The sequence below is a fragment of the Aquila chrysaetos genome, chromosome 4 (assembly GCF_900496995.4).
Source record: "Aquila chrysaetos chrysaetos chromosome 4, bAquChr1.4, whole genome shotgun sequence".
NCBI classification, from domain to species: Eukaryota; Metazoa; Chordata; class Aves; order Accipitriformes; family Accipitridae; genus Aquila; species Aquila chrysaetos.
Genome location: NC_044007.1, coordinates 61,241,215 through 61,257,257, shown reverse-complemented (window position 1 = coordinate 61,257,257; position 16,043 = coordinate 61,241,215). Strand labels below are relative to the sequence as shown.

At 38.9% G+C, this 16,043-nt stretch overlaps 1 protein-coding gene across 1 annotated transcript; it reads right to left on the bottom strand.

Annotated features, from left to right (window-relative positions):
- Positions 1-13,850: 13,850 nt before the first annotated feature.
- LOC115340467 lies at positions 13,851-15,365 on the bottom strand. Its single transcript, XM_030012120.2, has 2 exons — positions 15,248-15,365; positions 13,851-15,179 (listed from the first exon to the last, which is right to left on the bottom strand). Coding segments are annotated over exons 1-2 (1,260 nt in total). The 5' UTR covers positions 15,249-15,365; the 3' UTR covers positions 13,851-13,920.
- Between the last annotated feature and the right edge of the window lie 678 nt (positions 15,366-16,043).

Here is a 16,043-nt window from a genome sequence, read left to right as displayed (position 1 = left end):
TGATTGCAATGATGATATTTAAAATATATCACAATGCTAATAATGTAGGCATTCTTAGACTGCGTGTTATGATCAAAATAGCAAATCTTCCTGTACCTGGCTATTGTAATGCTTTTAAATGATATAGCTCTTGAATACTTGAAGTGTTTTTTTGGCAGTTCATGTGTGAATGTGTGCAGGCATTCTCTTCCAATCTCCTCTTTAATAATAATAATAATAATAATAATAATAATAATAATAATAATAATAATAATAATAATAATAATAATAAATAATAACAGCAACAATAATAATAATAATTTTAAACACTTATTTTGTACTTTTTAAATACCTTTTTAACACCTTTAAAAGGAAATTGAGTGGTACAGTTTAATATTGTAAATATTTTACATTAGTAATTCATGGTTATGTATCTGCCATTCTGCTATGGATGATGAGAAAACTCAGTGTTGTTATTATTAAAGTGAACAATTGAATAACATTTCTTTCCAGTTTAAATATGACACTTCATCATGAGGTGTTTGAGAATGAAGTTGTCATACCATGCTGTCATTCCCTGAAAGATAACAAATTAGAATTAGATTGTTTTAAGTCTGGCTTTTGGGGGTTTTTTTGGTAAAAGTAGATCCTCAGTTCATTGTCCATTACATAAATCTAATTTTTGCCTGCAGCACATGTTTGGTCCTATTAACCACTACACACTCATTTAACAATTAAGATACTCCCAGTTGAGTATAATTGGCAAAATTATTTCTGTCATTGCTGTCCCCTTTATATTCATGCTTCTGATGGTCTCTAATAAATGGCTGTTGAAATTTTAATAATCAAGTTATCAGTTTTTTCTATGCATATGGAATGATTAGCACAGTTTGTATTAATAAAAAAAGCTAATCTTTAGACTCTTTATTAGTTTCACCTGCAGCACTAGCAGGTAAAACATAGCTCTAAGTCATTAAAAAAATTTAAAAAATGAAATTTACTTTGCATGCCCACGTGATTTCATGTCATGTTTTTTTTCACTGTTATGTAAGGTGCCAAACTGTTGCAGATTCCTGCTTTGTCAGGAGTTTCTTGGGATAACTATTTAGAATTACATTCTAAGTGTAACCATTTTCCAAAATGCTGCTTTTGAGTGTGTTGTCTTGTTACCTCTCTTTTGTTGTTGTTTGTTTTAATTTGTTTTGGAAAAATCACTTGGGACAATCTCTGGTGAGATGTAAGATTGGCTACTTGGAAAAGTCTTGCACTTGACCCTCAGTAGAAGAATTGATCTGTGTCATTAGGAGAAATAGATCTGAACATATCTTGCATGAATTCCTTACTAGAACATGTTTTGGTCACCAATGGGTAGCTACCTTTGCTGTGTTCAATAAGTAACTCTTGTAGGCTCAGATTCACTAGACATAAAAGTCCCTTCCTTCCAAAATCCTGCCATTGGACTTTGCCACAGTTTTAAGTGCAGTATCTCTTGGCTAAGTCTGTCACTTCATGAAAATGTCATCATGCCTGACTGGCACGGGGAGGAAGCTATCATTGGTGGGAGGTATTGGTGAGGAAGCTGGCAATAGGCTGCCTATTGTTTTAGAAGGTCAGAGAACACATATTTTCAAGAAAAGTTTAAAATTCCCTGTAAAAAACCTAGGTGTATATTTCTGGCTTTACACAAAATATTTCAAAAAAATACTGCTGCTCTTTACAAGTTCATGAGGGAGTTATAAACTGGGATTTCTGTCTCTCAACAACAAAATCTGCTTTTTATTATAATTTTTTAAAAGACAAAATATAGATGCATTTTTTAGTGATCTAAAAACATGCTACAGTTTAGCTTAAACTGGCAACCCCCTGTATCAATACAGGCTGGGGTATGAAGAGATTGAGAGCAGCCCTGCTGAGAAGGATTTGGGGGTACTGATGGATGAAAACATTGACATGACCCAGCAACGTGCACTCGCAGCCCAGAAAGACAACAGTATCCTGGGTTGCATCAAAAGAAGCGTGGCCAGCAGGTCAAGGGAGGTGGTTCTCCCCCTCTGCTCCGCTCTTGTGGAACCCCACCTGGAGTGCTGCGTCCAGCTCTGGGGTCCTCAGCACAGCAAAGACATGGACCTGTTGGAGTGGGTGCAGAGGACAGACACAAAGATGATCAGAGAGCTGGAACACCTCTCCTATGAGGAAAGGCTGAGAGAGTTGGGGTTGTTTAGCCTGGAGAAGAGAAGGCTCCAGGGAGACCTGATTGAGGCCTTTCAATGTTTAAGGGGGACTTATAAGAAAGGTGGAGAAAGACTTTTTACCAAGGTCTGTAGTGACAGGACAAGGGGTAATGGTTTTAAACTAAAAGAGGGTAGATTCAAACTATATATAAGGAAGACATTTTTTACGATGAGGGTCTGAAACACTGGCACAGGTTGCCCAGAGAGGTGGTAGCTGCCCCATCCCTGGAAACATTCCAGGCCAGGTTGGACGGGGCTCTGAGCAACCTGATGGAGATGTCTCTGCTCATTGCAGGGGGGTTGGACTAGATGACCTTTAAAGGTCCCTTCCAACCCAAACGATTTTATGATTCTATGATTATTATAGCATTTCAAGTATAAAATTATATTCATCTCATGGTACAATTAAGATGTAGAAGAAATACAGAAATATTAATACTGTAGCTCTGAAATCTTAAACTTTGCTCTTCTGAGTCTTGAAGCAAATATTTCATCAGATAATTATTTAGATTAACTCTTGAGATAATTTGGTTAGCCAGCTGTAATGGTTGATACCTTATTCTAACCACGAGTTTCTTGCAACAGGCCTTGAGAATGAAGGGCACTTAGCAATGTGGGTTCTTATCATAACCCTACGTTAAAAGCAAAGCCAATCTAAGGATGCAGTCTGATGGTAATAGATATCATTTATCTTGATGGGTCTGAATGTGGCATGCAAACATCATACAGCAGAAATGACAGACAGATCATTTAGAGTGACAATATTATAGCAGTCTTTATTGTGAAATCTCCTTAGAAAAAAGAAAAAAAATCTCTAGTCTCATATTCAGCCAGTTTCTTGTTGCGTTCCTTATAACGACTATATAACTCTCCAGTTCCATTGCTTTCTTGTTGTTGTTGTTTCCTTTTTCAAGTATTCCACTTTTACAGCATAGTGTACAAAAATCGTAGCTTGTTAGAAACAACTTACGCATGAATAACATGAGGAGGTTATTTTAAAACACCTGAAGAACTGAAGATCTTGCCTCTACTAGGTAAACACTTGCAAACAATCCATTTGAAAGATTTTTTTAGCATATGGTTCCCTCTTTATCACACACCTTGAGAGTCTTCCCTAAGGAAACTGACTTCAAGTAAATTGTCAATGTGCTGCAGATATTCTTACACATGATGACACGTGCTTCATAGACACTTATTTTGAGAGACTAAATTCTTTAAAATGTGGCCTAAAATGTCAGAGGGTTAAATAATCACATAAAGCAATATCTTGCCTTCAGATGATGTAGTATTTGGTCATCTTTTGTTTTCTTTTTATTAAACTTTTTATATCACCTAAAATATTCTCACATTGTTATATGAATAGTTTGCGTAGCTGTGACAGCAAAGATGCAAGTTTAAAAAAAGGTTAGAGACCACTGTAAGAACCTAAGAGACCAAAGTCTGTGATACAAGGTAATTCATTTATTACTGCTATGTGTCATTAAGGCCTGATGTGTTTGATGTTGAGCTGTACTGAAAATGATTCTCATGTTTGTATTGGATCACTAACAGATTCAGTCAACTTTGTGAGCTAATGGAGAAGGGTGATAGTGACCAAAGCTCTTTCTGGTTTTAAACTTAGTAGCTTCTACAAAATCTTTCACCTCTAGTGCTTCCATGGCCTGCTTCTGCCTTCCTAAAGGGAAGATGTTAGAGTAGGTGTAAGACAAACAGATGCATCCTTTCTCCAGTGCCTCCCTGACTTTTGGACCACAGAAGCAGCAGGGAGCAGCTCTCATGGCTCTCTGGAATGGACATGTGGTGTTGTGTAGAGCCGCAGAGGAGCATCCCTTCTTCTCCTGTGCACTCGGGAGCATTGTGAGGAAGTCAGCTGAAAAGTCAAAGCTTTGGATATGTGTCTAGGAGTTTCCAGAGGAGCCTGGGACTGTCCCGGGGAAGAGTTCAGTGTAAAAACCTATTCACTGTGGTCCTGTTTTACCAGATATTTTTATCTACAACAAGCATAGCAGTAGGGGCCTGTGGAGATGTCTTTCTCAGAGTTTCTCAGCTCTGTCACACTGGGAGAGTTGTCTTTCAAGGCTTTCCAGAGAATGTGACGTTATGTAGTTACTCTCAGAAGTGAGTTGTTGCTGGGGATAATCTCTATTTTGTTTCTTATAGGTTTCTCAGCTCTTCCTGACTGTCTACCTTCTTTTTTGGTTTTTTTTGGAGGGGTGGGGGAGTGGGGAATGTCATAAATTAATCTCTATGCTTTCTCAAATTGTTTCAAACTGCTAGGCAGCTTCTGGACAGACATCACACATACATAGAGATGTATGTATCTGCATCTCTAAAAACAAGGGTAAAAGTTATTTTGGGTCAAATAAACAAACAAAAGAAATCCTATGATCCTAGTTAATGGCAACTTCTAGCAATATATGTTGAATTCTCAGACGGTATTCATGAATATGTAGTCTAAGTTTCACTGAAAGTTCAAATGAAAGTATATTTTTAACTTTAGTTTTAAAAGGTACCTTTTGCCTTCTTTTTTAAGCAGTTCCCAGTAACAGTATCTCTCGACAAATATTCTGACAAAATGTGGCTAACTAAAAAATTTCCATCTCTGGGATTGGTCTATTTCTGCAGTTTTTCCACAAACAAAAGCAGCCGAAGAAAAAGTTTACAAAAAGAAAAAGTTTACAAATTATTTTACTTGGGGAAATTCTTAAGAAACTTTGTTTGAATTTCTTTCTTGAGCAACATATATATTAAGACTGTAGCTGCTTTATCAGATATGACAAGTGAAGGACTATTTGAAATTGCCCCTAACCGGTAACTTCTAAGGGAAGAAACACCTCTAAAATGATTTCTCACACAGTTTGCTTCCTACCATACAATAATATACCAAAGCTTCTGTGGTAAGGTCTTCATAGAAGGCCAAAGGCAGACCCTTAAGAAAAGTAGGGAATCTGTATCTCAGATAAAAGATTTTTGCTCACTAGTCATGCAGCATTATCAGTGACAAAGATTAGAATAAAAAGTAGGAGTTACAAAGTTGGTTTGGTTTGGTTAGGGTTTTTTTCCTTGCTGTAAAGACTATTTTCTGTTGAAATGTGAAGATCCAAGAAGGCACAACGTCAATCATTTACTCCTTTTTATTAAATTAAGAAACAAGGTGAAAAAGTAGAGAAGAATGCCAAGATGTCCTGGGAGGAGTATGCTATAGTCAGGAGGAAGCACCTTCATTACAAGCATCAGTAACTCTGGCATGCATGCCTTCAGTTAACATTCAATCTGGGAAAAAAAGATTTAAAACTAATATTTTATATTCTTCTTCTTTTTTTTTTTTTTTTTTTTCCCCTGCTTTCACACAATCCATGCTTATCTGAGATTAACAGCTTATGTCATTGCTAGGGGATAATGAGTTTCTACTGGAACCAGACTTGGACTCATATAAACCAATGCCCTAGCTGTTTGTGTTTTACACACAAGACAAAACAGTATCAACCTTTTCTGTTTACCAGATATAGAGCTGCTAAGTACTTAGAAAGCAGAGCAAGTTGTAATTAACACTGTTTACCAAAATCAGGCTTGTTTCAACTCATAGATTTGTTTTGAGTTGTGTTATTGACATTACTTTTTGCATAGCTGTACTTGCAATTTCCTTTCTAATTAACTCCCATTTTTAAAAAGCAATCACTTATGCTAAGAGAGGAAATCCTTGTTTTTATAAAAACCTTCTGTCAGTAGAGGTGACTTCCTGAATATAATGTCTAGAGTCATTTCATTGCCTTTAATCACTGTTCTCACGGGAAATAATTACATTGACACAGGAAATCCAAAGAAAGTGTCCTAATTGTTGAAAAAGGAAATGACAGACATACTAACCTTGGGATGCAGGCATAGAATAGCAAATAAGGCACTAAACTAAGAAGCCTGGATTTTATTCTCAATTTGGGCACACTTTTCTCATCATCTTTTTTCACTGCTCACTTGTGTAAACTTTAAGTTCCCAGGATAATGTAAGACTTATTACTTAGAGGGCTGCCTACAACATTCTCAGTGACAACCTTTGGATCCTAGCACTGTTAAGTGACTCTTTTTCCCCCTCTATGTTAATACAAAAAACCCCCCAAAAGGTCTGAATAAATGTCTTGTGTAATTAAATGTTACTGTTCTCTATTTTAGAAAATAATTACTTGATTTCTTTATTTCAATGCATTATGTTCACCACCTGGTGCTTTTGCATGCATTCTAGCAATGTAGAGTGTATAATTTTAAAAAATGTTCTTTCTGAGGAAAATATTATGCTGATTTTCTGATAGATTTTGGCAAAAGGAAAGCTGTGACAAAGAACTTGCTCTCATCTTTATAGCTCTGCTCTCAACTTTATAGATTGAACAACAGTCTAACCTAAAAGCAGAGTTACTACATGAAAACAAGATGTTAGTGTATAATTGTGTATGAAGAGATAATTCTTTTGGACAAATAACAAACTTAGTGATATGAGCTGCATTACAATCACTGATTGTATCAGTAGTAGAATTGCTATTCAAGAACAGACTTCTTACAGTACCTCAATAGCATCTCCAGTTTTGGGACCCTGATACAAGACAGACATCAATAAACTGGAGTGACATTAGCAGAGAGCCCCCCGGATGGTGCGAGGCTGGAGCACTTGCCCAGTGGGGAGAGGCTGGGGGCTGGTTCACCCTGGACTGGGGACAGCTTGGGGGGCACGGAACAGCAGCCCCCCCAGTGCCTTCAGGGATGTAGTCAAGGAACCGGAGCCAGGCTCTTCACAGCTGTGCCTGCTGGGAGGAAGACGGACTATGGGCATACACTGAGACAAGAGGTGGTCAGGCTGGATATAAGGAAAAGCTTTTCCTCCCTGAGGACAACAGAGCCGTGGGACAGGCAGCCCAGAGAGGCTGCGCATCATTGGAGCGCAAAACCTCCATCATCGGAGGTTTTCAAGACCCAGCTGGACAAAGCCCTGATCAACTGGAGGTCTGACCTCAGAAATGGTCCTGCTGTGAGCAGGAGGTGGGACTGGAGACCTCCCAAGCTCCTTCTCACCTGAGTTATTGTACTGCTCTAGAACATATTCCACATACTCTCCATGCCATTTATTGTCTAGCAGATCATTTTAAGCTTTGATGTCTATTGTCTACCTCAAATTGCTCAATTTATAGAACAGATCCAAAATATAATCTGTTCAACACAAATTATTTAGCAAAGGTCTCTTTTCTGAGGGAACAAGAAAATAGTCATAGTTAAATAAGATTAAAACCTGCAAATATTAGGATATTTTCAAATAGTCTTGTGACATTGGACCACTGTCCTGCAATTTCTGTACCGTAATTTGAGAAGTACCTTGCAACTTACACTATTTTGAAAATTATTAAAACAGAAATTTCAGATTTTACATTAAAGTTATGTCACTTGTATGGATGGTGTATCCTGTGGGATAGGGAAAACAGCTTTCAAACAAATCATATAAAATTTGTACTTTAAACAAGCAAGGATTGTTTTAGAAATACAATACTACCTCACAGGATAAAATCTTTTCCATATTCTTTTGCTTAGGTTTTTAGACTTTTTTTTTAAGGCATCCAATGATAATTCAATTTCTTTACAAAAACAACTGATTCATAAGAACAAAATTGATCTAGAAAAGCATGTAAAATTATTTAATCATTCTTTATGAGTAAGATAATTTTTTTTAATGTTTTGAATGCAGATTCTTCTTAGTCCTCTCACTCTTGGAATTGGTATAATGTCTATTTTTTTCAATATGACCACTTTCTGCACTTTCTAATATGGGTAGTATCCATGAACTAAGCTAGCAAGTGTACTAAGAATTAGTTCTGTCTTTTTAAAGATAATTTGGTAGAAGGTACTATGGTAAATGCAGTCAGGCACAGTTCACAGCTGGGCACTTTTGGCTTGTCAGAACAAATAAAACTGAATAGAGGCAGGAATGGGAATACTCTGGACATGCAGCTGTTAGTTATAGTTATTTGCAACATATCCCTTAGATATTGCTCACACAATATTTTGGTGTTACAAAATTTCTGTATTGAAACAGGAATGTTTATAAAATTCCAGAAAAATACAGATGCATCTTGTTCTTCCCATGCTCTGTGACAGGTTCAACTGTATCTAGGTCTTTTCTGGCAGAAACAGTAAGGATAATTAAGCAATGGCGTATTAAACTTTTTGTGCTGCCATCTTTGTTCCCACCTAAGTTAATTGCTGCCAGTGCTGTCCAAAATGAGCACGAAGGACTGTCCTGTGTCTTCTTCCTTTTTGGAAAAATGGTGTGTCTTACGTCTCACCTCTGTCATGTCTCAGCTTCAGCTCAGTCTTCCTCCTGCAGCACCACATTTAGCACCCTGCTCATTCTAGCTGTTCTCTTGTGTCCTCCAGTTGGTCATCATTGTCTTTGAAGTGCAGCACTAAAACTAGGTGAGGTGCTTGAAATGAGTGTTTGAAGGTCTGCTGAGAACAGAAGAGTTACTTATAACTTTTATGGACAACGCTTCTCTACATAGATACTATACATATGTAAATATATATATATATTTATATACATACGTATCTCCAAGCATATCTTTGCTTTTGTGCAAAAGCATGATGTTATCAGAGTCCATTCAATTAATGAACCGTAAAATCTCTTTTATGCTGCTGCTCATCTATATTTTTGAAGTCTGCCTTCTGATGATGAGAAACGTAGCTTGTTTGACACTATTTGTTCTGGACTGTGAATGGTCAGGAGGAAAACAGCCATGCTTTTTTATTTCTCTCTTCTCCAGCAACAGGTAGAGTACTTTGAGTTCATCAGAATCTGAACTCAGCTGTTTGAGCTGTGGTTTTATTTGTACTTTAAAACATAGTAATTTAACCAACAAAGAGGGAACACGTTTTGAAACAAACAAACAAAATTAATATTTATCCAATTACTTTTTGGTATGGATGGGAACCAGCCTTTGATACACATTTTTTTAAACCTTTTCTCGGTTTGTTGCTTTCAAGTTTAGTTTTCCTTTTTGAATCTGACGTCTCTGGGACCTATGTATTCTTATCTCTGTAGGACTGCGTATCAGACTGTATTACTAAAATGAAAGCAAAGTATTTTATCCCCACCAACAGAAAAGCCATATGTCCCTTCATTTTCCTAAATCTGTAGTAACTTCCTTTCATATTGCAATACTTCTTCTCCCACAGCAAATAAGTTGCTTTCATAGCAATAAAAGGAGGAAGAGAGAAGAAAGGAGGAAGCGAGAAAAGAAAGTTTTAATTGAATATATAGGTGTATATGTTATATTTATATGCTGATACTAATTTCATGTAAGGCCTTTGCTGGTTTAGCACACTAAATTGTCACTTGAAGTATATAATTTCAGGTTTAGTTTCAAGAAATATCCACTGCCAGTAATATTCAGTGTCAAGAGCGCCATTGGTGTCAGACATTTCATTCTTATATTGAACGTGTGGGTTACAATTCAAAATGTGAGACTTCAATAGATGAACTTGCTACCTGCAGCTGTGCTTCAGAATTTCTGTAGGATTTTATGCAAGCACTGCAACCTTTCCATGAATCCATTTTTTCTGCATACAATACAGTACTTTCAAGCGGTGGGGATTAAATCAAATTGCCATAGTTATACTATTCACAAAAGCTGTAGGAACCTCTAATCTTTCCAGGCTCTCATAAAAATGGATCCACCTGGAATTCTCTCCAAACACTACAGGGTTAAGAGATGCTTCAAAGTCTGGTAAATTATACCTTATCCCAGCACTTCCTGGGTATCTGTCAGCTCTGGTTTAAGAGTATGTAAACAAAAGGAAGCTACACAGAGAAATGAGCACTGTCAGATAGAAAATTTGGAACCAGTCTCAGCCTCAGGTAGAAACCTTGAGCTTAGAACGTGATAATTGCCTTTTTCCTATTGTCGCTCACGTAGGTATGTGAACTTACGTATTTATACACTTCTACATGTTTATAAACACATAAAATATGAGTTTAGGATGCAAATATGATACATTTAAGAATTTATATCACTATTGCTCATTATGGTCAAATAAATGCTAACTGTTATGAAGATTATAGTAGTGTTCAGAGAAATAGTTTACTATACTATTGTGACAGCTTTGTTTTTAATTACTCTGTGGATTGTCTTCCAGTGCTTCCTGTTACTAAATGTGTGAGCTGTATATTCATAGGTTGGTTGGGTTTTCTTCCACTGACTTCACATTCCTGGACCATGACTTTTATTTTTAACAAAAGTATGAAGAGTTGCCAGGATGAATCTTTCCAAGGGAAAAGAGAAGCTGAAGGATTTTAGAAGAGGCTTTAAATTTTATCCTCCTCTTGTCAACAGAGACCTTTCCAAGGTCTTCCCAGATGAATTAGGCTATTTTAAAAAGTATCAACTGGATGAAGTATTTTAAACTTTTTCAAAATACCAGGGGAAAAAAACTAAAAGAAAAAAAACAAAACACCAAACCACTATTTCTACGTGGTATTGGTAGAACAAATCTTAAAGGGTAAACAGATTTCTTTCAGAATTTGCTTTGTCATGCCAGGCCCTTGTGTGTGGCCTTTTGGAGAAATCCTGCCTCCCCAGAATATTAGTTGTTAACATGCCACCCATATGACAAAGATGCTGTTTAGGTATTGCTTTTCCCAAGTTTAAATTTTTATATCATGAATATCATAAATGTCTTGTCACAAAGAAACTTGATTTGTTTATAAGGCTATATCATTTTCTGTTCCAATTAAGATGCTCATAAAGGTTTTGGGAATCTGTTCTCTTATTCCAAAAAAATTTCCTTTTTGTTTAATTTAAAGTGTATGTGGAACTGAATGCACAACAAAGAATCCTTTGTGCCCCTCCCCAAATCATTTTGATCAAATGGACAAATCAGATGTACAGTTTGATTATCTCAGATCACATTATTCTTCTGTGAATGTACTTTGTATAAAATAAGATAATCCTGTTTCTAAACATTGCATTCAAATATGAAAACTGAATTGTGTATTCTGTAATTTTACTTTTAGACATAGCTGTGAACAAGGCTCTATGACAGAAGTAGTCAAAGAAACTGATCATTAATTTGGCATAAACATGTTTCAGTGAAATAATTTTTAAATTCCTCTGAACCCAACAGGAAAGGCAGGCCATCTTCAACTTTCTCAGTTCTGCAGTGAATTACAAACTCTTTCATGCCCAGTCTCCATTGTCTTGATTTACTTCACTTTGTACAGTGTTGCAGTCCCAAACACTATTTGAAACCCTGTTTTTAAAAAGTGGTTAAAATCCCTAGATCTTGGAGTGCCATTAGAAAATATGATGTTGATATATTTTTGGATTGCATTGGATGATGTTAGTTATTGACAATGGCTTCATCCTTTTGCACTTTGATATATGAACCCACAGTTATAAAAGCACTTCTACAAAGGTTTTTTATTTCCTGTTTCACTGTTATATGCCTTAAAACAACTGTTTACTAAGGTGACTTCTCTATGAGAATTCCACTCTTCCTACGAATGAGATTTTCTCCTTCCTAACCTAAAGCCAGATATGCTCATAAAAATCTCTTTAAAGGTTACTGTTAGCTGCCAGCAGTCATGACATAACTCACAACCCTCCGAAGAAAACTATTACAATGTATTTCTCCTCTAATTTGAAGAATAAGGGATTATGTATAATTCTCTCTATTCTGTGTGTAACCTAAGAAAGATTATACCATTCTGCATGTGTGTTTCCTGTCACGCTGAAGTACCTTGGGGCTAAATTCACCTACTGAGAAGGAGTTGCAGACTGAAGACCTGCTTAATTGCTCATACTAAATAGCCAGATTTGTAATATACATGTAAGAGATTTTCATCAGACAAATATATATGGAATCTTTAGCAGAGTTTGTAAACCATCGCTATCAATTACTAAAAGTCCTTAACTGATACAAAGATGCTACATCTGTTTGATGTGAGAGAACAGGGCTAAGTAGCTTTTACCCAGCGTGTACAACAGGCTGCGTGAAGGACTTTTTGCCAGTATTTGTGAGAACCTGAAGTGTTCAGTGTGTACTTTACACCTTAGCACTTCATTGGTCAAAGTCATTTAGAGGAGAGGTAATAATCCACACTGTTAATAATGTAAAAAAGAATTACCTAAGGGGAAGGCAGAGAAAGTTAAGCTTACCATTGAGACCAGAGACCTGAGCGTGAAGGACTGGAAGAGTTAATGTCTCAAACATTGTGGTGGGGCAAGTTCTGCTTAAGGACGAACTCTGCATAACAAGGAACCCTGCCCAGCAAGGAACCCCAGGTGAAAAGCACCCATCAGCACCCATCAATCAACAGCAGGATGGGGAGGCCGTGCTGGAGGGTGCACAGCTCCCGGTTCCAATACCACTGTTCTGATGCGCTGAGCAGGACAGCTCACCCTGCCGGGAAGGGGAAGTGACTCCCCAACACACCCCCAAGTCCCAAAGGCTCACAAAGCGCTTGTGACACCTAATTAGCCTAATGCCCACCCGAAGGAGGAGCAGGGATGATAAAAGGACACAAACTGAAGCCCCACGTGTGCAAGGCCACTGGAACTGGAGCCCTCGGCTGACTGGACCAACACTGGACCCAGGTCCCATGAGATCTTTCTCTTCTCTCTCTCTTCTCTCTCTCTCCTCTCTTTCTCCTCTCTTACTCCTCTCTCCTCTCCTCTCCTCTCCTCTCCTCTCCTCTCCTCTCCTCTCCTCTTCTCTTTTCTTCTCTGTGCCCTCCTCCCTGTCGCGTCCCAGAGTTGAAGCGACTCAGGTTCGTGGATTTCCTTTGTCAGAATTAAGGTGAAACGACACCAGGGGAGTTCAAACAACAATCAACATTTATTCAACCTAGATAACCTTGCCCAAGTACAAGTGAACTTATCAATATGAACCTTGCAACATGTCGTTAAGCCGCTGTTTGAGAAGAGAAGGGAAGTATAGAAAAATGAAATGGAAAAGGGAACATGAAACTGTGTCAGAAGGAGAGCCCTCCCGTTGAGTCACGAGGTTCAGAGCAGACCCCCTTGCTTTCTGGACTCCTTCTCAGAGAGGAGCCCAGGGGCGGCTAGGTCCACTCCTAGTCTCAGACTTGGTCAACGGTTTATGTTTAAAAGGATGAGGTGTAGGGACTGTGGAAAAGAGAGAAGAAAAAGAGGGAGGGAGAGAAAGAGAGAAAGAAAGAAAGAAAGAGAGAAGGAAAGGGTTTCACCAGTCCTGGGTCCAGCGTTGGTCCAGCCAGCGTAGAGATCCAGTTCGGAGGGCGCGCGCTGAGAATCGTTCTCCCTTCTTTTATAGCGTGTTAGTCGATGGTCTCGACATGCGCAGTCCCATTCCCGGGGTTCTCTGGAATCGGTCGGAGAGCTTTGGGGGGGGTTCATCGCAGAGTTGCCTCTCTTTTTCTGCTGGCATGACCGCTTAAGATAGAAGCACAGTCCCATCCTCCGTGGGGCCTCCTCCTCCAGGCGCATATGCTGTGCTCCTTCTCCTGGTCACTTAAGATAAGGAATTGCGGCTTTGGAGAAGCGCGGTCCCACCCTCCGGGGGGCCCTCTCCTCCGGCCACATTGTCCTGTTCACAAAACTCCAGCATTTTTACAGAGGCCTTTTTCTCCACCAAAGTTCTTTAACGAATGTTTGAGACATTGACTATAATTTGTCCGACCGTCACACCACCCCGTGGCTCAAACAGTCGCTGTACTTTGATTCTCGTTCATATCATCTTCTTCTGTGGTAATTTTAACATAGCGGACAGTAGGAGAAGAGAGAGAGACAGCTGAGGATAGCAAGCGGCTAATCATACATCTTACTATGGCAAGGCCTGCTATTAAACATGTAAATCCAATTAATATCATAAGTCCAATATTTACAAGCCATTTTCCCCATCCCGTCAGTCCCAAGGATCCCAAAATGGAATGTAGCCATGAGTTGGGACTCCAGCCATCAAACCAGTCAGCTGGTTGCATTGCATGGAAGAGTTCCCCCGTCTGGTCGGCAATCTCCTTCATCTTTGCCCGGGCTTCTTCAATTGAGGTCGTGGCATTATGAATGGTAATACAACATTCGGATTCAGTCAAGTTTAACATACCACACACACCTTGTTCTTTTAACAAAAACATATCTAAGGCTAAACGATTCTGTAACGCCATTTTTGATACTTGTTGCACTTGCAGATTTAGTTCCCCAAAGGCATATCGAGTCCAATTACTTAATACATGTACTTGCCAAGTTAGGTTTTCTAGCACCCATTGGTGCCGAACAATATACCCAGATGGTGCAAAGAATGCTTCTAGCTCTAACGATACTTTCTGTCCCCAGGTATAATAATCAGGTTTTAGAATGCTTTGAATCCACTTCTGGGTGCTACTTGGGTCATCAAGTTCTCGTTTTTTCCTGTGAATAGGTGGTGTGGTATATTTAAAGATTCGCCTGGGACACATAGTAGGAATTCCCAAACCACACCGCAATCCAGCCTGTTTGATAACATTCAAGTGCGAGTACATTTTCCCATCTGAGCACCCCCAGACGGTCCCCTCAGGGGCGGCATACAAAGCGTTTTGACAAGTAGCTGCGTCTCCCCGGGGTATTTGATTATCCTCTCCCACCTTATGTCTTGGGAAGTGGTTAATGGGAATTCCACATTTTAGCCAGATATTAACATTATTGGTGATCTGATTACATTGGTTGTCCCGGTTTCGGTATCCAAAATTAGGATATCCCCAACAGGTGCACATATCTCGAATTAAGGTTCTAACTTCCAAACTGATCCATGTTTCGATGGGATTGCCAGCGCCTGTGGTACAATCTATAATGTGGGTACAGTTTAACAAATGGGCATCATTGGGGTTGGGCGTGCCCACAAATTCTTTCTTTAATAAGTGAAGAGGTTGGTTTTTTAACATGTGTTTCACTGACCATCCCCAAGCAGTGTGGGCGCTATTCACTGAAGGATATTGTCCCTTCCTGTCAGGTATGTGAACACACCAAGCTGAATCCCATCTTACATTATACTGTAATTCAAAAGGGGTAATTTCCGGGGAAGCAGGCCAAAAAGGCACTAAATTACAAGATATATTGTGATAGGAAGGGCATCCTGTTATTCTCCACCAGGATGGAGAAGGTGGGAATCGTCTGGAATAGGCTTCCTTGAATCCTGGAGGACACGGCGGGCTATGACTAATACCAATTTCACGACTGACCTCCAATCTCCATCGCTTACAAGTTTTGTTTATTAAGTCAGGCCACCCCGTGTCCCGAGGGATCTCATAGAAGGCTGCTTCATCTCGCCACCATCTGCCAGAGGAGGTATAATCACTTCGATATTGATACTCAAACGGAGCATCTACTAACCCTATAATGCCATTGCTCATATTATATTTTCCAATATTGAGCCTCATGGGTATCAAACCGAATCTAATCCCCTGCTCGGCAGAAGTAGGAATCTGAATACAGATCCCCTGATCCGTTCTATTCCAGACATGTATGAATCCTTGTATCACTTCCCAAGCCAAATTGGAGGCCCTTTCTCCTTGTCCAGATGCACCAAAAGTAAGAAAGGCAAGGAGGAAGGAGTTCCAAACCATCTTTCCCTGTTGTACCATAAGAATATCACAACCAAAATCAAACAAACAATACAGATAATGGCCCACTCATCAAGTGAAAACATAAGTCCTGCCGTGGGCTTCTGATAACCTGCAAAATATATACAAAAATAAACAATCATTAAAGGGATAGGATTGGAGGAGATGTCAAGCAGTGTTGCTAGTGGTTGGGATCCATCCGAGAGGCTGAGGTGCACTCTCCGAGG